Here is a 23,636-nt window from a genome sequence, read left to right as displayed (position 1 = left end):
GGACACCATCATTTAAAAAAAAAAAAAACTATGAAATTAATAAAGTGTCTATCTATCTATCTATCTATCTATCTATCTATCTATCTATCTATCTATCTATCTATCTACAGGACCACCTATAAAGGGGAATAAAGGGGAGAGATTTCTGGGGTCCATTCCATAAAATCAGCAAAATGGGGGTTATGTATCTTAAAAAGTAGCAACAATTTGTTTAAACTGGCAAAAATTGGGCATGACAAATCGTAAATGTGGTTAAATTGGCAAAAACAAGCCTGAAATATGGTGAAAAGAGGTTAAAAGTGACAATAATGGTTGTGACATTAGGAGGAAAAAGTAGTGGGAACGGTTTATAGGTGCAGAAAATGTTTTGAAAGTAGAAAAATGTGCAGAAAAGGAATTTGATTGAGAAGAGGCAAAAATGGGAGTAATGTAGCAAAAATGCATGAAAAGGAGCAAAACTACGGCTAGAAAAAGTGATTAAAATAGGTTAAAAATGGCAAGTTTGGTGTAGTTGCAGAAAAAGGGTAAAATTTCTCAAATTGTTAAACAAATATTTTCACTTTCTTGAAGGCGTCTGGCAACCCCCTCCGAGTGTTTTTGGGGTCCTCAACCCAAGGTTGAGAAACTCTGGCCTACACATCCCTGATTTAAGATGGACATGTTCTCGTGCATCAATATTAGCATGTCTACATTTTCTGGCAGCAACTGAGACCTTTGGACATTGACTTTGTCTCGCTTGGGACGGACGTTGCATTTCTAGTCAACAATTAATCTTTTGACTTTTTAATATTGTCGCACAATATATCATCCCATCTTTATCAAATACACATTGCTCTGCAGTGTTTTTCTCAGTAGACGTTGATTCCTGACACTGAACGTGTCCTAAAGTGAGTTGACAAGCATCTCCCTGTCCAGCATTGCTTTGTTGACTCTGGCAGTAAACGTTTCATTAGTGAGTCCTGCAGAGAAAAAGGTAGCAAATATTTATTCAGGCACAAAGTGGCCGTGCAGGCTTGGCATTCAGAGCGAGCCTTTTCTCTCCCACAGTCCCACGGTGTCAGAGTGCTGTGAATTGGTAGTTAGGGGGTTGCCGACATGGGAGAGTAATTGGTTTGCATATGAGATCACGTCTCAGTGTGTGGATCCTTTAAAGATGGCGTGTGACATGATTGCTTGTGTCTATGTGCGCGTGATAAATGGCTTACCCACGGCTTTGCACGTCTTAGACGACGGGTCCATTTCGTAGCCCTCGTAGCATTCGCACTTATAGTCTCCTTTGTAGTTGATGCAGATCTGACTGCAGGCGTCAGGGTTCTCACACTCGTCTATGTCTACGGGCAACAAAACACCACAGACGTATGATAAACAGATCAGACCTTCAAAAGGAGGATTCATTTAAAATTACATCTTTTTAGTTCAAGTACCCCTTTCTCTCATTTCTGAATCCAAGTACCACCTGTAGAACATTTTGCTGTAGAACATAATGATGGGATGAATGAGCGTTAATGCACATGTCATCTCCGAACATGCCTCGTCACCATTCTCCCGTTCTTGTCTCCCATGTTATTTATGACTGTTCTTCCATGTTCTCTTTAGACGTGATGATACTTAAATCTGTGTAAAGCACTTTGTGGTTTTTACCTGTGAAAAGTGCTAAAAAATAATAATTACTTACTTACTTACATTATTATAATTATCATTTTTAACTTAAAATAAACACTATTAACCTCCATATTTTTAATGCTTTCATTTGTTAATTTTCCACTCTCACTATCTGAAGTACCCCCTGTATTGCCATCGCGTACCCCTAGGGGTACACGTAGCCCCATTTGAGAAACACTGAGTTAGAGGACAGAGAGGAAGGATGCAATTTAAATGAGCAAAAAACACTCCAAACACTGAGAAACTCGCAGCCATTCATTGTTGATATTATAAATGCCAAACTTGCATTCTGCTTCTTTTATCTCTGCTTGGAACTGGTAGAAAGTGATGAGACATAGTTCTTTAGTTTTAGGCAAATGTCAAGACACGGCGGGATGAAAATCTGCTGCGCTGACTACAGGGAGGAGTGAGGGTGATAAATGTTTCCTTCAAACGACTCAAAAAGTCACTAAACTATTAGATGCTGGAGGGGCCTGTCTGAATGCAGCCATTTCATAACATTTCCCACGTAATAATTCCAGCAAGATAATGTTGTCTTCTTTTTGAATAATATATTATGGTTTCATTTGTTCAGGCAACTTTTTTTTCAGGAGGTTTACTTTAAGTCGGCTGTCAACTGCCAGTCTTCTTCAGAGGCGTCTGCTGCATTTTTCTCCAGGGGGGGGGGCTACAACTCCAAAACAGACATACACCAAAAATAGGGTTTGTGTAACTTTAAACAAATAAGTTGGGAAATTGCAGTGACAAAACTGCTTTCAAACTAAAGCCACAGAACCCATAAACAAGAACAAATGTAGTACATACAATGGAGTGAGTGAGTGTTTGTCAGGGTTATTATACGTTTTGAAATTTAATTTGTTTTTATTCTAATTCAGTTTTTCAGATTTTTTCATTTTATTTTTTTTTCGTTTGTTTAACAAGTAATTAAATAAAAACAGGGGTGACAAAAGAAGGTTTTAAATAAACATACATAATTTAAGACCTGACAAAATATAATTTTAAACCTACTTTAAATGGATCCTCCATTGTTTTTACAAATGTGGCCTAAAATCTTTGAAATGTCCTTATTAGAAGATCTATGCTTAACAAAACACATTATTTTGCACCATATTTTTTTCAATAACTTTTAAAAACAGGACTACTTTACCCTGTGCGCCGTCATGTTGAAATGACGTCATTGATGACGTGATTAGTTACTAATTTTCAGAGCAACCCAAAGCAGCACAAGTTGTCATTGTGACTGAAAAAGCTGCTAAATGATCCTGAATGCTTCACCTCCTTTAGAACTCAATGGACTAAAAGGGGCTGATCACATCACCAATGATGTAATTTCAACATGGCGGCGCACAGGGTAAAATAGTACCAGTTTGTAAAGTTAATAAAATGAATAGGGTACAAAATAATGCGTTTTGTTAGGCATAGATTTTCTAATAATGACATTTCAAAGGTTTTAGGCCACATTTGTAAAAACAGTGGAGGATCTCTTTAACAAATATGGACATGTTCAGGATCTGAAATCATCAAATTTAGTTTGTTCCAAGTTTGTTCTTGTTTCTTTGCCTTTTCTAAAAAAAAGTGCTTTAAATCAGTCGTACCTGTCTTTATCCATGCTGGGTCTGATCCTGACTTTTGAAAAATTTCTGTTTCTTCATTTTGCTTCTCTTTCTATCGTCTCCAACTCCACGGCTTCACCTGTTTAACAGTCACTTTATGATGACTGTGGGGGTGCAGGTAAGCTGCGCCCCAAGACTGTCAATTTGCTTCTACTGAAGAGGAGTTACTGCGCATGTACAACTTTTAACAAGAGTGGATGGTTAAGCATTAGTGCGCCCTAGGGCGGGAATACATCACCAATCAGACACAGATGAACGAAACAATTTTAATCATTATAAGTATCTATATAATATTTATTCTGATTATCTAAATACAGATATACATTTGTTTTGTAGTGTTTTTAGTTCATTTTTATAATTTTCCTCAAACTAACATGGTGAGTGGTGGGGCGGCGCCCTAGTGCCCTCTATTGGGCAGCCGCCACTGGTCTGCTGATCACTTTGATGTGTCAAATGCTTTGTCAGGAGATCAAAGTAAACTTTCTGGGGAAAAAAAAGGAGTTCCTTTGTGCTGAGCACGGTGTTATTAAAGTTTTAGATTCTTTATCTTAGTATCACTTCATCATGACTTTATGCTGCCAACTTCACAACTGAGGGATCATGATCCATGTAAGGTTAAGTTGTGTTTTCTTACCCCCACAAGTCTTTTTGTCTAGGAGTTTGTATCCAGATGGACAATCACACTCGTAACCCATGATTTTATCCCTGCAAATGTGTGAGCAGCCGCCATTGTTGTCAGCGCACTCGTTCAGTCCTGGAAAGAGAGACAGAAAGAGGTTTTGTTCAAAATGTCCTACTAACGTACTACTCATACTAAGTCTGACATCAAAATTAGTATGTAGCGCAATCACATTAGATTGTATGGAAAGAATGAGTATGAAAGAAATACCCGGATGTATACTAAATCGGAACATTTTTGAAGTATGCACGGTGGGAACTAGGGTGGTGTAAAAAAATAAAAATTGTATTTCTCTCTCTCCACAGCGCTAATTCTATTACACTTCAAGAAAAAAAAGAATTTTGTTCTCTATTTAAAAATGCATTCCCCAAACCACTAGGTGGTAGCTGTCATGAGTTACTATTTAACAAAAACATGCTGTCGAAAGTGTCTAAAAATGTCCCACCGAGTAGATAATGGATTGTTAAAAGTGGGGCGACTTCTAAATATCAATGTATTGTGGTGTAATTTCACATACAATATATGCAGAGGAATGCAACACAGAAAAAAAGTAGTGAATAAAGTGCACTTTGACATTTTACCCTCTTCTGGACCACCCTAGTGGGCACACTACTCATACTCAACAAAATGGTCCTGGGACCAGCTTCAAACTAAAAATCACTACCTTTTCAAAACAACAGCATCTCTTCTTTTCTTCTATGAGTTTTTTTACCCTTTTGTAAATATGGCTCTTGTTTTTAAATTGACCAGAAGTTGAGTCAGTAGCACAATAGAGGGTCTTCGAAAATCTCCGAAATGTCAGAATGAAATGTGCATACGTGAGTTTTATGGATCAAATGACCACATGTTGATAATGTACTTGGTCACTTTCTCGCTTAAAATGTTTTCAGAACTTTCAAAGATGGAGATAATTAACAGAGATATTGCTTCAGGTTTTTGTTGTAGATTCCAAATGCATCTTGGGAAACCTGGAAGTATACTTCAGAGGGAACTAGGGCTGGGCGATATGGTGCAAAACTCACATCTCAATATTTTTAAGGAACACATTCTCAAAATGGTGATATACAATATAAATCTCAAGAATTTTAATTCAAATGAAGTGTTACTAGAAAGACAATGCTGGGTTAAATTTGCTGATGCAAAAAGCTGAACAGTATGAGCCACTTTTGGCTTTTACTCCTCTAAGGGACAGCACGTGTGAGTGAGTTGTGTAGTGTGGCTTGTTTAGGGGAAGGTCTGGGTTAGGATGCATTCAGTAATCCATCTAACTGTGCTTTTCATTCTGTTCTGAGAAATAGTGAAAGCCAGTGACTCCTAAAATGAGTATTTTAATACAAAATAAGATATTAAATAAACATGTATCCATATAAGCAATATTGTAATTTTCTATATCGCAAAATAGAAAACTCGGTATATCTTGAATATTGCTATATCGCCCAGCCCTAGTGAGAACTGTAATCATCCTAACCATACTTATAGTATATAGTAGACAGAGTTTTAGTGTAGAGTACGTAATGGGCCATTTCAAACACAGCTAGAGAAAGGGAACAAAGAGAGGAGGGCTTAAAAAAAAACAGTTCATCCCTGTGAGACAGAACACAGGTGCAAAAAAACTGATTTACTCCGTCTGTATCAGGCGTTACTTCACCATAATACCTAATGTTAAACAAGCACAATCCACAATCCTCTCATTTCATCTGTGCTGGTCTTTTTCTGCTCTGGTAGAAGACAGTGGACTCCCTCTAAATCCTCTTGCCTTTCCTTTTTTTTTTTTTTTGCACTTGAAGTTATCCCTTTGTCTTTCAGCTATAGCCGCCAGTAAGAGCAGAGAGATCACTGCGGAGAGCTAAAGCTGCTAATTCATTACCGGTTTACATGAAAAATGTAAGCCTCGAGGCTTAAAATACTGCTGCGGGAAAAAAATGAGAGACAGCTGCATGGGAAACGTAATGGAGAGGAAAGAGTGACTGATGAGCAGGACTTTAACCTAAAATTAAACCAATAAACTACAGTGTGATGTATTATCTCAGTATTTGCTGGTGTTCCCAGTGAATGTGTGCCTTTGCTGTTAGGATGACTTGGACACAATATACAGTGGGAGATTGACTCCTGCATTATTAGAGGAAATAAAGACCAAATGATGATGAACATTCTGAACATTCCTCTCAAGGTTTGAATAAAAACCTCCCAATTTTGTTCCTTATACGTTTTTGAAGCAAGGGTTTGCATCTAGTATCAGCTGCAGTATTTATTTATCGTCTTAGTGGCTTCCTTTGTATATGCACTTCTTATTTGTATCTTGTACCACGTGAGTTGTACATTGTGTAAAATGACAATAAAAGCAGCATTCTATTCCATTCTGTATTCTAATTGTGAGTAAACATGTGGTGTAACTGCCAGAGTGTATTCACCCTCTATAAGTTTACGCACATTCAACATTGCCAATGTTATGGTTTTTTTAGCGCACATATGCAATTTCCACTGGATGCGTAACTGCTGCGTAATAGCAACAGAGCTGATACGCATCCATTAAAGCCAACGTGCCAAACTCCACTGTATGCGTGTGCAGTCCGTCACTGCTGCAACAGATACACAGCCCTTCTACACTGGAGCAATGCTGCAGAAATTCAACAAAGATAAGCTCGTGCAGAACAGGACATTTTGCACAGACACATAATGAAATATTCAGTTTATTTTCAAAATAAAATACTCCGTGTTCAAGGCGGATCGTATTTCCATCCATTTTCCAACCCGTTTGCTACTTTTCAGGGTGGCGGGGGGGGGGGGTGCGATAGGCGGGGCTACACCCTGGACAGGGCGGCAGTGGATCGTATTTCACATATAAATATTGATCTTATCAATGGTTGAATCACAATAATCTCCACAAAAGCGGAGGATCTACAGGGCAGAATGGAGTAGGGGTGTGAATTGACACGAATGTGACGATACGATTAACGATTTGCCTGTCACAATACGATTTATCCCAATCAAAAATGGTATGAGATACAATTTATTTCAATTTTCTTAAACTTTCGAGAACAAGTAAATGGTTATCAAACTGATGAATTACATTTTTCAAAAAAGTTTTGCTTGCTTCCACGATTATTTATTAAGTTCTTGAATTCTTAAAAACAAAAAAAAGTAACCACATACGTCTATAAAAGTGTATGTTTAGGGTTAAAAACAAGGTCAGTTGTGGTTCACTGACATCTAGTGACCGAACATTTACGTGCTATGCATATGTTAGCGCAATTAAATGTTTTTTAAAAAAAAAAAAAAAAAAAAAAAAAAACAATTTGAACATTTTTTTGATCGATACGATAATCGCGTGGTGAAATATCGTAATATATCACCAAATATCGTAATATATCACCAAATCAATTTTTTCTTACACCCTTAAAACAGAATTTCCTTTTGCTCCTTTTGAAGGAAACAATGAACCGTTTGATGGCTTTGTGGTTCTCTTTGTATTCACTACAACTCGCGTGAATTAGCGGGGTCTCCTGAGTCCTCGCTGCAACATATACGCATCACAGACGGAGGCGGTGGGGATTGATGAACTGTGGATTACAACAAAGCTTGGCCTTCAGCATTATATTTCACATTAATGTCACGTTAAATGGTTACTTAATACATGTTATTCCAGAGCAGTGCAGGATCAGGCCTAACTGAAAGGGCAGCACATGGAATTTTATAGCAACATCATTAGACAGGGAACATGCATGTTCATGCACCAGATAATATTTTATTACCACAGCAAAAGTTCTGTTAAAATGAAAAACATTTAATTTTTTATCATCAGGTGTGGTTTTCTGGACGTCCACGCACTGTATGCATATGAAGCGCATTTTGCTTGTGAAGTGAAATGTGCACCTGAAGGTCACTAAGTGGTAATAATCTGTGATGTGCAAAGGGCTTCTGTCTCTCCTACAGTGGGAGGGAAGTCCAGTCACGTTTTCCAGGCTAAGATCACACCAGAGAGAAGAGCTGCTTGGCTCTTTGATCATAACAAGGCAGTGGAGAAATGTCCTGATTTAGCCCGCCTTGATCAAATAAATCTTGACCACCCACGTGCGAAGAAGAGGGAGGAGGTTTAAGAAGCCAGGGACTGAGTGTGTGTGCGTTGGTGCGAGAGCGTTAAACGTGTGTGCATATCCGAGCGTAGCCGCGGCGCTCTAATGAGCATCTGGGTACGTGTTTTTTTTTGGAAAGTGAAGAGAGGTAGAGCGTGATCTTTAATAAATAAATAAATAATAAATATATATTCTTACCGCACTCCTTCACAGGCTCATCAGACCAGTCTTTGCAATCCTTTACGTTATCGCACACCTTGCTGCTGTCGATACACTCGCCATTTTTACAGCGGAACTTCTTTGGTCCATCGCATTTGGTAACTGTGGGATTAAGTACAGGAACATAATGTTAGAGATGTTGTTTTCTCTATACAACATCGAGCTCACATGTAACCTCACTGATTTAAAAACCTTTTTTTTTAATATAGTTTGTAGGAGTTTTTCAACTTTTTTATAGGACGCACACAGACATGTTTGACTAATCAGAAGTAAATACAGTCAAAAAAAATTATAATAAAAAAATACAGTAAAAACTGTCATATTAGGGGAAAAAAACTAAAAACTTTCACATCGAGAAAAATAAATAAATCAAATTAAAACTCATCAAGAAAAAAACCCAAAAAATTTTCAGATAAAGAAATATAAATAAGTATATAAAATAAAAACAAAACGAAATAAATTAAATTAAAACTGTCAACGACAAAAAATCTAAATAAAACGTTCACATCAGCAAAATAAATTCAAAACATAAATGCAATATAAAAACATGAATAAATAAAGAAACAAAATTATGAATCAATAAAGAAATAAAATTATCAATAAATAAAAAAAATATATAAACCATCATTTTCGGAAAAAAAAAACTAAAAATGTTCACATCAACAAAAAAAACTTTCACAGCAACAAAAATAAATAAAAACATATATACAAAATATATATCATATCAATATATGTCATATTAAGAAAAAACTAAAAACTTTCATATAAAGATAAATGAATAAATAAATAACTTTTACCAAGGCTCAGTAGTATAGCTACATGTTTTTTTGTTTTGTTTTACACTCGTTGTCAAAGATATTGGAGATATTTCATCATTCTCATGATAACATCAGGGAGCAATGATGAAAAGATTATTTAAAATAGAAATAATCTCATTTCAAAGTGATAAAGTGCAAATGAACACTTACTGTTGACACATCCAGCTTCATCGCTGTAGTCAGGACAGTCGTGGACTTTATTACACTGTTTGGTTCCGTGAATACAGGAGCCGTCACCACACTGGAACTCATCGGGTCGACATGTGAACAGGGCTGAAGGGACAGAAAGAACAAAACACTTTCAACAAATCGTTGTTTTTAAAAAGAGGCCCTTAACCTTCCTCCATAGTCACATGGTAACTGCCTCGTATACATGTATACAGTACATGTTGGATGAGTGTCAAACACATAAAATACAAAACAAAAGCAAAAAAGAAAAAACTGGGAAAAATACCAAGTAGGTGAGAAAATATTGTTCAAAAACCTTTGGGACTCATTTTTGTGCAAAACGTATTGTGTGTTGTACTGGGCAGGTTTATTTAAGTCATTTATCTCTTTAAGTGGCCATTTAAATATTCATGTATTGTGTCTCCGATTGGCTCCAAGGGAGACGTGATCAATCACAATGAAAACCATAGAAACACCTAATTCCAGCAACTAACACAGCTCAGCAGCCCAATTTAAACCAATAGCAGCATGCAGGAATCTATCCACGACATGCAAAGTGTTGTATAAAGGCTGACTATGAATTTAAAATAGACACTTACCAAAAAACCTCATCTTTTAAGTTAGACATAATCGTGTATTTTTAGAAATGTGCTGATTCTTTAAACCAGGGGTTCTCAACCTTTTCAGCCCGCGACCTCCAAAATAAAGTAATGTCATTTAAAAAGTTGGAACAATTAGTTTAAACTGGCAAATAATGGGCAGGACAAATTGCGAATGTGGTTAAATTGGCAAAAATAAGCATGAAATATGGTAAAAAGAGGTTTAAAGTGACAATAATGGGTCAGCATATGTGACATTAGGTTGGAAAAGTGGTGGAAAGGGTTTATAAGCCCCGAAAATGTCTTGACATTGGAAAAATATGCAGAAAAGACATTGAAATTTGGTGGAGAAAAGGGCAGAAATGAGAGTAATGTAGCAAAAATGTGACAAGAAAAAGTGAATAAAAAAGGTTCAAATATGGTTTGGTTTAGTTATAGAACATTTTTAAAAATTGCAAAAATGGGCTGAAAATTGTTGAAAAATTATATTCTTAGTTTCTTGAAGGCATCTGGCGAACCTCTCCCAGTGTCTTGCGACCCCATATGGGGTCCTAACCCCAAGGTTGAGAACCCCTGCTTTAGATGGAAAGATTGGGACTCAAGCCTCTCTAATTATGATAAATCCTTGGGGATGTAACTTTATAGTTTGAATTCTGCAGAAATACGCTGAGGAATAAAGAACGATTTGTCGTTTTCTCATTTACATTGACCTTGTGTCACCCTTAAAGCAGCAGCCTGTAAAATCAAAAGTTATTGAAAAATAGATGTTCCTGAAAAAGACGGGAAACAATGGTTGAACAGAAAAGCCAATGAGCCCAATGAGAGAGAACAAAGTGTATGTGTGATCATTGCCATGTTTCTGTAGCTATTTACATGACCATGTTACACCCTCCCACACTGTGCCTTAAAATCTCATTTACATCACATAGGGTTGTGTTTACAGCCATTTCATCTTCTCTTTTTTTTTACACAAAGCTTGGGACTGGCTGTTCATGTAAACTGTCAACCATGCTTTTTGTCAGTCTGCCTCAGGGCAGCTGTGGCTGTGGATGGTGCTTACCTCCCCTAGTAGAACTAAATGTATTGAATGAAAACCGAGTTCTTCATTTTCTTTTTCGTTTATCGAGTTCTTATTATCTGAAAAGATCTAAATATGTGTTGATTATGGTGAGCCTGCGTGTGACGGAACAGTGTGAACGTTTGTGTGTGCGTTCCTGTTTCATGTCTTACTGTATGTGTAAGGTGGCTGTCATCTCACTGAGTGGGAGTGTGAAGAGGACAGCAGATGGGGGTCTTGTTTGATGAAGGACCTCCACACACACACGCACACACACACACATACACGTTCCAAGCCCATGCAGAGATGTTTTCTTTCTTCTTGCTAAAAATCAGAGGCTTGCTTTGCAATGTACTTATTATAACAATAAAGCTTGTATGGATCTTCTGACAGTTATTAGAAAACACATTTGTCGCAGCGCACAACAAACAGTTTCTCCATTCAGGTGTAAAAAAGGACCATGGATGCTTTTATATTCCTCAGAAAGTTACTTATGTTATTAACAAGAGTGGGAGCTTATTATTTCCCTTTTGTATTGTATCATGAGTGCAGTGTATCGTCCCACCCCTAGTTATTACTCGTTTTTCAAGAAATAATACTACCATTATCTAAGGCTGTAACGATTCATCCATTACATCGATGAATCAATTTACATTCCGACGATCCAACAACATCAATCTGTGCTCGGCAAGTTGGCCTTCTGGATTATATTAATCGATCTAAAATATTTTTAAAAGCTCGTCAATCAATTGTATCGATACATGGAAATAACGCATTGGATATAAGCACAGCAGACTTTATATGAATGTGTTTTAAAAGCATTTTTAATATTAAAGACATTACGGCCAATTCTGTCGGCTCTCTGTGACATCACACGTTGTTTATACTAATATAAGACTCAGGTAAACCTAATACGTATTTTTATTGAAAACATATTAAATATTGAAAATGAGAGCAGAAAAGTTAACATTGTGTTGGTTGGACTTAATTCAAATAAAATGTGAATACATTTGCCATTAAATGTTGTTTACTTTGTTTGTTTATGCCCATCATTAATTTATAGACGATTCCCTTACAAGAAACATCAGGACTCTATGAAATCTCACCTATACTGTCCGTTATCGAGGAATTTATTTCACAATCACACTGGTTACATTATTATATTGACTAAAAAGTGACTGAATCGATTTGAAGTCAATGAATCGTTCCGCATTGAATCGTTCTAAATGACCCAATATCATCCATGATTTGCCTCGGCAACAACGAATCGTGATTCAAATCGAATCGTTGCTAAAAACGAATCGTTTCCTCTACCATTATTGTATGTGACTACATGAGGTGAGAGGTGTCTGTAATTAAATGATCTAAATGTAGACACTCATTCTGAAAATAAACCAACATGGAGGCTTTAGGATTTTTTCAGGAAAAATTTGAATTTTGATTCATCAACCGTTAATTACTTATCTTTAATGTCTTATATTACTTGTGCACTCCATGTTCACTTTATTGGGAGAACATGCAAACTCAACGCCTTCAGTTTAGGTTTTGATTAAAGTGCAAAGGAGACTTACGACAGTTGGCTTCATCCGATTTATCTTTGCAGTCAGCGTCTCCGTCGCACTTCCAGTTCATGAGGACGCATTCTCCGCTCCCACACTGGAACTCTCCCACTGGGCAGCGAGGTTTCTGGGGCTCCGTTCTCCGGCTGCAGCGCTCCATTGACTCGTCGGACTTATCCTTGCAGTCGGCTTCACCGTCGCAGCTCCACAATGCCGGGATACACTCGGAGTCGTTGCAGCGAAACTCGTGCTGAGCGCAGGCGGGGGCCGAGCATTTCTCCTCATCGCTGGCATCGCCACAGTCGTCGTCTCCGTCGCATACAAAGATGGACGTGACGCACTTTCCGTTGCGGCACTGGAATTCCTTGGCGGGGCAGGCCTTGGCGTCTGCAGGATTAGAGATACAACAGGTTAATATGGTGATTATATTTTTCAAGTGTTCCTGCATTAAAACAATTTCAATATAATGTAATTCAATACAAAAAATGCGTCTGGGGTTCAGTTCCTACTGTTATGAAAGACCTTCAATGAACCATGTGGACAAGGTCTGAAGCATCGTGAGGTAGATCAGGGGTTCTCAACCTTGGGTCGTGAGAGCCTGGGAAGGGGTTACCAGATGCCTTCAAGAAACTAAGAAATTTGAGCCCATTTTTGCTTATTTTGACCCTTTTTCTGCAATTACACCAAATATTTTAACCTTTTTTCATCACTTATTTTTGCCATATTTTTGCTCCTTTTAATGCATTTTTGCAACAATAATCAGATTTCTGTCATTTCTCCATCAAATGTCAATACCATTTCTGTAAATGTTTTACAATTTCAAGACATTTTCAGCATTTATAAATCACTTTTCCACCTAATGTCGTATATTTTGACCCATTATTGTCACTTTCACCATATTTCATGCTTCATTCATTCACCATACTTCATATTTCATCATATTTAACCACATTCACAATTTGTCATGCCCATTATTTGCCAGTTTAAACTAATTGTTTGTACTTTTGAAATTACATTACCCCACCCCATTTCTGCCACTTATGCGCCAATATTGACCATTTGAACCCTTTTTTTTTTCTTACCATTTTCTGTCTGTTTTTGGACACAAATTTGCAACATTTAACCAATTTATGTGGTTTTTAAAATCCCATTTCACCACCTTTTCCACAATTTTTGGTCACTTTTAACCCATTTCTTTTCTGATTAAAACAATGATTTGCATTTTTAAGATGACTGTATACTATGGCAGAAATAATATTAATGAACTTCCTGGATAACGGTGGATATTATTCACTTAAATAAATACGTGTTTATCACAGATTCATAGAACAATGGACCATCATTTTGTTGACTTTATGGATGGACCCCAAACAGCTCTCCCCTTTATTCCCCCTTATAGATGACCCTGTCTCTACATGACTGTTCTTCAATGTTCATGTCTGTGTTCAACCACCTTCAGCTACAGTGGGGGTCCCTGCTCTCTGGCACCTTTATTTTGGGGGTCGCGGGCTGAAAAGGTCGAGAACCACTGAGGTAGATGAAGAGGGAGGAGATGAAGTGCATTTGTAATTTGCAAAATTGTTAATGATCTCATATTAAACCATAGCAAATAGAAGGGAACAAACTGTCTGTTGCATATGGAGCAGTATAATTTTCCTTGCTTCTGTAGAAACAGAGTGAAGAATGGTGCTGATGTTAGATCATAGTTAATCACCACAGTTTCTTCTTGTGCTCCCGAACCTTTAGTGTTTGACAGGAAGACATTAATGTTTGATCAAAAGTCAAAACTGGTTGCTATGGGAAACCCCCACTGAGCAACCCTTTTAAAGTATAAATACCACTGAAATCTAACAGAACAAAGTGCAGCAGGTGGAGGTTTTTACGTCAAAAAATAAAAGGTAACATAAACAAATCACTGGAGAGAAAATTCACACGCAAGTAAATCTAAATTCTTTCCGAAACAAACAAGCAACAACAAACATTAACATTAACATCATGGAAACACAGATCACACCACATTTAGAGCAGAATGAAGCGGATATGTGCAGCAGAATATCAATGTAGAGCCTCCTGTTCTGGGACAGTTGCTGTTGTTTTTATGTGTGATAATATTTAACCGACTTTTAGCAGCTTGGCAGAAATTAAATCAATCCTCGCGAAAAAAAAACACCAAAATAATCCGAGAATAGTGAAAGAAACTTTTTTCTTTAAATAACTCAATGTAGTGCAGTGGTTCCCAAAAAGGAGTAGAGGAGCACATGGCAGGGGGTACCCGGAAAGATTTAGAAATTAATTTAAAAACAATTGGTTGATTTTCCTCGTTCCTTTTAGGATTTTTTTTGGACAAATTATCCCCAAACTCACAGTACTATGAATATGTTATGGTTTCATTTATTCAGACAACCTTTATTAGGAAGTTTATATTGATCTCCTGACATGTTTGAACTGTCAACTACTCAACAATTATTACTCAATAAAATACTATAATTTATTGAATTGTAATTTATTGAAACAGGATTATTTTATGCTGTAGAGACCATTTTATCACATTTCTGACAATAGGAGACAACAATTACCGTATTTTTCGGACTATAAGGTGCACCGGATTGTAAGGCGCACTATCAATGAATGGGTCTGACTGGGTCTATTTTCATACATAAGGCGCACCGGACTATAAGGCGCACCAGTTTGTTATTATTATTATTATTATTATTATTATTATGATCATTATTATTATTAAGACGCATTAAGCGAAATATTATAGTCAGATAAGTCAAACTTTATTCAACTCATTAACAATAACTCTCAACATTGTTCAGGTTTAACACATAAAATACAGAACAATACACTCACTTTTTCAGTTCAGTATGTTGAAGCACAGTAGTTAATTTCATACATAAGGCGCACCTGATTATAAGGCGCACTGTCGATTTTTGAGAAAATTAAAGGATTTTAAGTGCGCCTTATAGTCCGAAAAATACGGTAGCTACATTTTACAAAATGAGATTGTAATTACTTACTATTAAAGAAATCACATTAAAGTTACATGTTTTTTTTTAATTTCTTTTTTTGATTCCAATTTAAATTCCACTCATTGTTTTGAATTTGTATATTAAGCCTTATAGGGAACCAATGTTGTAGACACAGTTAGGGGTTTAGGAGAGTCAGCTGTTCCACAAATGAAAAAGCATATGAAATTATGGAGAGGGTACTTATGATATGAAGAGGGTACACGTGATTTGACATAAATGCAAAAGGGGGTACACGCAACAGAAAAGATTGGGAACCACTGATGCAGTGTATGAGATTGAAGTGCATGTGACTATCATAGCCGGTACGGACTACGGACTATCCCAGCAGTAGAGTTTAATGCTTGTTTCCATGTTGGATGAATCATTTTGAACTGAGCAGTTAAGAACACACTTGTCTTTGCTGATGAAGTTCTTCTCCAGGCGGCTGACGTACAGTAAGTGCTTCATGTTCTCGCTCTCTGTCAGTTTCCCACACAGCGCGCCAAAGGGACTCATTATGATAATGGGAAATTGGATTCTCTGCTAGCTATTACTGCTAGCATGCTAATCACCCCTGCTCAGATGTAAGTACTTTAATTAACATGAGCATATAAACAGCATCAGCAGCATCTCTGCAGACTGATCTGGAGGTCAGGTGAAGCCTTGGTGCAAGAAGTTTCATGGATAATAATCTTGCTGTACAAGACCAACCATTAGGCTAATAGAAATTAGCATGTTGTTTTTTGTTCTCTGGGGTGATACAGAGTTAGTTAGAGTCAGACTGAATTATATTTGTGTTTCACACTGTGAAGCTTGGTCGGCGAAGTGTGTTGGCTTTAGACAACAGAGCACTAAGACTTTTCGGAAACACTTTACTTGAGTTTTATACATAAAGGTTGACATTACACTGTCATTATTATGAAATGACACCTGTCATTAGCATGAATATGGTGTCACGAAGGCTGTCATTAAGTGTTGTTCGTTACCCTAACCCAGGGGTGGGCAACTCCAGTCCTCGAGGGCTGAATTCCTGAGACTTTTAGATGTGCCCCTGCTCCAACACACCTGAATCAAATGAATGGCTCATTATCATGCTTCTGCAGCGCTTGATGACGACACATTGGTTCCAACCAGGTGTGTTAGCGTAATGTCAACCTTATTAATAAAATGTCATATAAAGTGTGAACAACACTTGTTAGCAACCTCTTTGGAAATGTGCAAAATCTAAATAAATAAGAAAAACTTGTGATGGAAACACGTGAATTTTGAGAAAACAGTAAACTACAAAGTTTTTACACTTTCATGAGAAGACATTTCAAACGTTTTGAGATAGAAATGTATCGCAAAGGCACAATGGAAACACTTTTTCCGAATGTTCACGTGACGTACCTGGTCACATGACCACTTCTCTCTGAAAAAACATGGCGCGGTACGGAAGAGGAGACTGAGACATTTATTTATCATTATACTTGAGAAAAATATTACTGCCACATTAGACGTGAAACAACAAAGGAAGTGTTATGTGGAGTGTTTGGAGAGTTACAAGGCTCCTGCCCAAAACAAGCTTCAATGGAAACACATTCCAAGCGCAATTACACTTTGTCGACATTTTATAAATATTGCATTTATTTTGGGAAAATCTGTAATAGTTAAAATTCAAGTTCAATTTATTTGACATTTGCGGTGAAAAGAAACCGCATTGGAATATTTGTGCATTAATGAAACACAGCTAGTGATGCGAGGGAGGTATGAACGTAAAACCTCAAACTCACTAACAATACCAACCCCTACACAGAGAGCAGAGAGTGGTCGACATGGCGAGAGGAGCACGAACAACACCCTCACCCCTCAGGTTTGAAATGGTATGAAATTGGTCCATGCCATGGCCACTTGGCTACTCTGGGTGCATTCTATCTGGACTAAGCCCACCTATTTTGATCCTGGACTACTTCAGGTGCTGTTCATCCAATAAGCAGCCAATCAGCAGCTTGTACCCCACATGTGAACTTTTAAGCCGGCCCACAGGCTCCATCTTTTCCAGGAAGACGCTGTCCTCATGCTGATTTTAATGCAACTCAAAACTCTGTGTTTTCTCAACCCATACTTGAAATAGTAGAGGGTTGAACTGACCTGCATCGAACATCTTAACTGCATCAGCCCTAGATAATAATGCCTTTTAACAAATAGGATCCAACTCCGGTTAGAATTATGCTATCACCTTTGCAACAACCATCTCTAAACATCAACAACAACTGAAATGTATTTTGCTCTAAATGTTTCTATTCATTCAAAATGAGGGCCTGGGTGAACACAGGGTGATACACCAATATCAGACACAGAATTGCCAGCTATATCTTCACATTTGTATCAAATATTGTGCTATTCATAAACCTAGAAAGGCCTTTAAAGTTATATATTTTTTGCAGTAGCCTCAGTTGTGTGAACATACACAGCCTCGACTCACAGAAGAAGAAGAAACATGCTTTGACAAAAAAAGAAACAGGGTTGAAAAATGTATTTGAAAACACTACTTTCAGTGAGTCATAAGAGGAAAAGAAACTCAAAGAAACCGATACTTTCAACCCAATGATTCCTCACTGGTTGCACATGATGGTCAGGTTTGTAAAGCCTGTTCCTGTCAAAGTTTAAGCCTCAGTGACTTAAACTGGAGGCTAATTTAAACAGTGTGTTTTGTGGTTTGTAAAAGCTAAAATCAATAAACGCATCAAATAGTTCCAGAGTGGCTATAAAACCCTGTTGGCAGCACTTCTTCCATTTGAGGAGGATAGGGTTTGTCAAAAAAAACCTCCAGTGTTATTTACACCTCATAAAGTCCATAAAGTTTTCTTTCTCTCAGGTTTCCTTTTTACAACCAGCTCCCAGCGTTAAAAAAGTAGACCACACAGAACCCTTGGGATGAGATGTTGGTGCTAATGACTGCACAGTTTGTGGGCAGCAATCGAACTTGTTGCCTTCATAATGAGAGCAAATTAGGGAAGTTTAATGCCCTGTTGGTGTCTTTTTGCAGACATCAGCACTTACACTGCTGCACAGTGGAACTATAATTTTAGATTGTTATTCTTAATGCAGTACAAACAAAGGGTCATTAGAAACACTTTACAACAGTGTTTTTTTAAACTCTAGAAAGGCAAACAATAAGAACAAACAACCCTAAAAACCCAGGATTTTCATCTTGGACATTTGATTTTATTCTTTAGACTTGCTAATTTCCATTCCAAAATCTTATTATGCTTTTTATATACACGCACTCTCCCACTATCACTGATACATTGACAAAATACACACTCTAAACCAAAGTCAACTGATGGTGCAACGAGACACAGGAAAGCAAAAAATAAATAAATAAATTCAAGAGTAAAAACAGTAAAATAGAGCTGTGTCTTCAGGAGAACACAAATCAACACACATCAAACAAAACTCAAGATCAATCCAGGAAGTCTAAATTATCTAGGGATTTATTATCCAAGCAAGTTCTTGGAGACGCACACAAAACGTGTGTGTCTTGGATAATGCTACTGATGTGCAGCCATGTATCAGGCTGCCGTCTGGTCTGTGTTGACGGAGGGCTACACGCAACTACAGTGTCCAAGTGACACAGAAACATAAATCACACTTGCATTCTCCGTCTCAACCATTACTTACAAGATGCATTATTGCTCCCATGTATTGAAATACATCCATTCCGCGAGTCCGAGACGAGTTTCCAGACAAGCAGGTGTGCTGACCGTGGTGTTTGGTCACGACATCACAACACCCTTTTTTGGTCACCTTGTTATGGCTGAACATTTTCCATATCCAGAATTTTGGTGCATCACTAATATTATCTCTTCTGAAACTAAAGCTGCTCGAAAAAAACCAATAATTATCAGATAACTCTACATCCACCAATGCAATGCCCACAACTTTTCCAAGTTGCGGAGACAGAAATGTTATTACTTCATTCTGATATTACGGGGAATGCCGGGAATAAATTAGAACAGGGGTGGCCAATCCTGGTCCTCAAGAGCTCCTATCCAGCATGTTTTAGATGTTTCCCTCTTCCAACACACCTGATTCAAATGATTAACTCATCATCAAGCTCTGCAGAAACCTGATAACGATCCTGGTCATTTCAATCAGGTGTGTTGGAAGAGAGAAACATCTGAAACAGGACTGGGCACCCCTGAACCCCAGGATTGGACACCCCTGAACTAGAACAAAAAATGGTGCAAAGCGAAACACTGCCTTCCTCGTCTGGTGCAAAAACAAGAAATCACAGTAAGAATGATGAAAAAAAAAAACACATTTGCATCTGTTTATGGATCTCCACATCCCATAATTTAATGTGCGATACTGTCAACAAACAAAGTGTTTACAGTGGAGATTAAAACAAAACTTTATAGTCTATAATAATGTCTTCTGAATCTAACAAGCCTTAATTGAAACGAGGTGAAACCCAATGAAGAAATCCTGGAAAACTGTGAGAAACATCGCAGTTTTATTTTTACGCTTTACTAAGAGCTGTGAAAGTCAGCTTGATGTCACTTTATCCCCTTGATCCCATCACCTGTGCAGCATTGAGGCAGAGACACACACACACACACACACACGCACGCACGCACGCACACACAGAGCCTGCTCAATCCGTGCGTGTTGTCAGCCTCTCAGTTAACTCAGGCTGAAGCTGGTGTGAGGCCGAGGAGAAGGAGAGAAGGATATTGGAGAAGAGACATGTGCATCGATTGATAGATGTGAAGCGAAGAATGTCTTTTCTCATCATAGAAACCAAACTAATCCCCTGAGCAGCAGAATCAGCCCGATTCAACAGCAGATCATGTTAAACAGATAAAGGAGGTGTGTGGTTGTATTTGGTCAGAAGTCTGTTTACAATCAACTCTCACTATTCCACATTCATCCTCCATGTTGGACTGATTGTTATATCTCACCACAGGTAAAACCACACGCTGTGACTTTTAATTAAACAAATGGATTATCTCGCCAATTCCGATTACAAACAGGTGATCAGTAATGGTGTGGACAGTAACCTTTAATCAGGGCTAACGGTGTTTAACTCGGGGGTCAGATCGTTCTATCCATCCAGAGGCTCACATCTGGACAGCTATGAGATGGAGCAGGGAGATATAGAGGGCACAGCTCATTGACCTTGATCTGAAGGACAATTGAACTGCATTCCAGTATGTGTCAGGAGCATTTACACACAGAAGAAGAAGAAAGTCCACATCCTACACAGCAGAGGCAGAGAAGGAATACAGAGAAAGAATTACAAATGTAGTAAGGGGAAGACTCACACACACACACACACACATGCACACACTCGTACATTACCAGGCAGCTCTCTTTTATGAGTCACTGAATTCAATTTTTCTGGAGCTAGACATCTAATCAAACCCTGGTCTAACACGTCACCCACTGAGCTGTGGGGTCAGAGCATGTGGCCTACTTTATGCGTGCACACACTGCAAAGTCACCTGGACACACACACACACACGTACACGCACACACACTGTATTCTGATGCTTCTGCATGTGGGAACAAATACAAGCCATGTTCTGCTACAGAGAACTGTCTATCTCCCCCTCGTCTTGTATTGATAATATAATAATAAATAATATAAGGGAGGATCAATCATGTCTTCATGTGACAAGTACCATTTTTGCTCTTGCACACCAATTATTGATCGTAACTGAAATTATACTATACTATATATTATGGGGGAGTCCTGCTATCCTCATGGTTTGTTCGTCTTTAACAGTCCGTGGTTTCTCACTGACTTCAGCCACCAGAGCGTCAGCGCACACTGAGCCTGCAGTCATAGATTGTTTTTATCCTCTTTCAGTAAACAAAAGAGGGCTACAACGACATCTTTAACTTTTCCTGATTATTTAGAGCAACCAAAAGCAGCACAAATTCTCAAAAAGCTGCTAAATGATCAAAAAAGCAGGATGACTGCTTCACTCCAATAGAAAAAAATTAGATGTTTACAGGCAGTGGGGCCGTACGTGTGGCATCATCAATCGCGTGATTTCAAGACGGCAGAATACAGGTTATAAAATGGTAAAGTAATCCAATTTTTAAAAATTATGGTGCAAAATAATGCATTTTGTTAGGCATAGATCTTTAAACAAGTGCATTTAAAAGATTTTTGGCCACGTTTGTAAAAACAGTGGATGATCCCTTGAAAGCCTGGGCTCTTGGTGTAAAAACTGAAGTTGGCCTATGCAGCGCTTAACTGTGTGTACAGCAACATCTAAAGCCAATTAATTATTTATTTGTATGCAGTATTCATCTATTTATCATGCAGGAAGTTGCACAGATAATTAAGAAGTATCAGTGTCATAACAATCAACTACAGGGAAAGTGTTTTGATTTCACCCCTTCCAAATAATTTCCAAAACAGCAGTGTTTCTATGTATGAGTGCAGTGATTAGCCTGTCTGTTAGCTGTAGAAACATGTCAGTGTGGAAATAAAGTCTCCACATAATAACGTGGCAGCAGCAGCATCATCGGGGGAGTCTGGGCTTCAATGGCACATGATTTGCTGCGAGACCGAGTGTGCGTGCGGGATGATTGGTATACACGAGGGAAAGCCTTCTCTTAAACACCTTTATGATGAGGACTGTGGGGATGACGTGCACACACGCACACACAGAGAGAACTGAAAATGACCTGACTCACAAGCAATCACCAGAAACTCTGTGTATGTGTGCGTGTGTCAAAGGCAGTTCTTGTGAGTTTCCAAACACATTTCACGTGTGAATTAACTCAACATAACGAATGAGACTGCATCCACCGTCTACTCCACACTCCTATAATCTCATTAGTATTTGCCGATTCAAAATGCAACACACACATGAACACGTGTACACGGACACGCCTGTCTAGAAAATAATTGCGTTCCCCGCCCATGATTGTCGAGCATTAAATCTATGAATGCATTAAAAATAGGTCATTGTGATTAAGTGTGACAAACGCGTCTCACGAATAAATATAAAATCATGTATTTGACCACGAGGGCTGCATACCAACGATGTGATTATCATATTCTGATGGCTTCATCATCACTGCCGTGTTTGTCGAGTTTGATCATTCCTCAATTAGACGTACAGTATGTGTCATTGTTCCTAATCAAGTGCCATAAATACACAGTAATAGGCTTCGTCTTTATTGGATGCAATGCAATTTGTGTCAACAACAATATTCTGTATTCAAAAGCAATAATAGTATTAATTGTCAAAGGGACAAAATTGTTGAAACTGAGAAGTCATAATCAGCAACTTATATTTAAGTTGTGGACCAGGAGTGTTTAAACAAGCACCAGTGAAAAAGTGCTGCACTTTCATTAAAATGTTGTTAAAAACTCAAAAACACTTTGAAGTTTAGTTCAGAACACCAACAATTTTTTTGATACCATGCTTTACTATTCATATTTACTCAAGAATAAGAATTACTGTATAATCAAACTACATATTGTGTGCTGGATCTTAATATGCAATGTATGGCACAATTTTTTACCTGAATATTTTTGCATACAGCTCGAGATTTATTTTTTATATCATTTATTTGTTTACTTACATTTTTGTTTTTCTATGTTGTGTTGTTTTTTGTTAATTTTGTTATGAATCATGTATGCTTTGGTTATTGTGTATTATTTTGGATAGGTTTTCTTTTTTGTGTGAATGTTGTTTGTACATTCTATCTAATGTGTTTGTTGTACCTGTCATGCATATATAGTCTGTGATGTAACCCCAGGAAGAATAGCTAATGCTTTTGCAGTATAGCTAATTTGGATGTACTGTAAATAAAACAAACAAACAAACAAACAAACAAGTCAAAATGAATTGTGTGTTTTTCCAACTACATTTTACAGTATATAGGTTATTTCTCAAGAAATTGACTATTTTTACAAAAAAAAAACCTCCGCGTAAGTTGCTTTGAGATATACTGTAAGTTGCATGGCCCAAAGTTGGGCTGCTTTGAATCAACTCAATGCAATTCTAATTAGAACCCTTTTTCCTCACAAGGTACAATATATTCCTGTGTTCATTCCAGTATTCCTGTGTTTCTACAAATACCTCCACTCTTTTTATGCTAATTTTTACCGCCGCCAAGGAGAGAATATTTTCACCACCATTTATTTGTTTGTCTGTTAGCACAATT

At 37.7% G+C, this 23,636-nt stretch overlaps 1 protein-coding gene across 4 annotated transcripts in view; it reads right to left on the bottom strand.

Moving 5' to 3' along the window:
• The window catches only part of lrp8 (low density lipoprotein receptor-related protein 8, apolipoprotein e receptor), a 198,830-nt gene that overhangs the window by 40,199 nt on the left and 134,995 nt on the right, over positions 1–23,636 (bottom strand). For all 4 annotated transcript variants that reach the window (XM_028443815.1, XM_028443816.1, XM_028443812.1 and 1 more), the window contains exons 5-9: positions 12,460–12,834; positions 9,215–9,337; positions 8,226–8,348; positions 3,910–4,029; positions 1,206–1,331 (exon numbers count right to left, since the gene is read on the bottom strand). In XM_028443815.1, the coding sequence (XP_028299616.1) occupies positions 1,206–1,331; positions 3,910–4,029; positions 8,226–8,348; positions 9,215–9,337; positions 12,460–12,834 (867 nt within the window). The remainder of the gene's footprint in view (positions 1–1,205; positions 1,332–3,909; positions 4,030–8,225; positions 8,349–9,214; positions 9,338–12,459; positions 12,835–23,636) is intronic.

The sequence above is a fragment of the Gouania willdenowi genome, chromosome 4 (genome assembly GCF_900634775.1).
Source record: "Gouania willdenowi chromosome 4, fGouWil2.1, whole genome shotgun sequence".
Classification (NCBI taxonomy): Eukaryota; Metazoa; Chordata; class Actinopteri; order Blenniiformes; family Gobiesocidae; genus Gouania; species Gouania willdenowi.
The sequence above is the reverse complement of the archived record's forward strand: the minus strand, read 5'-3'. Positions and strand labels throughout refer to the sequence as shown.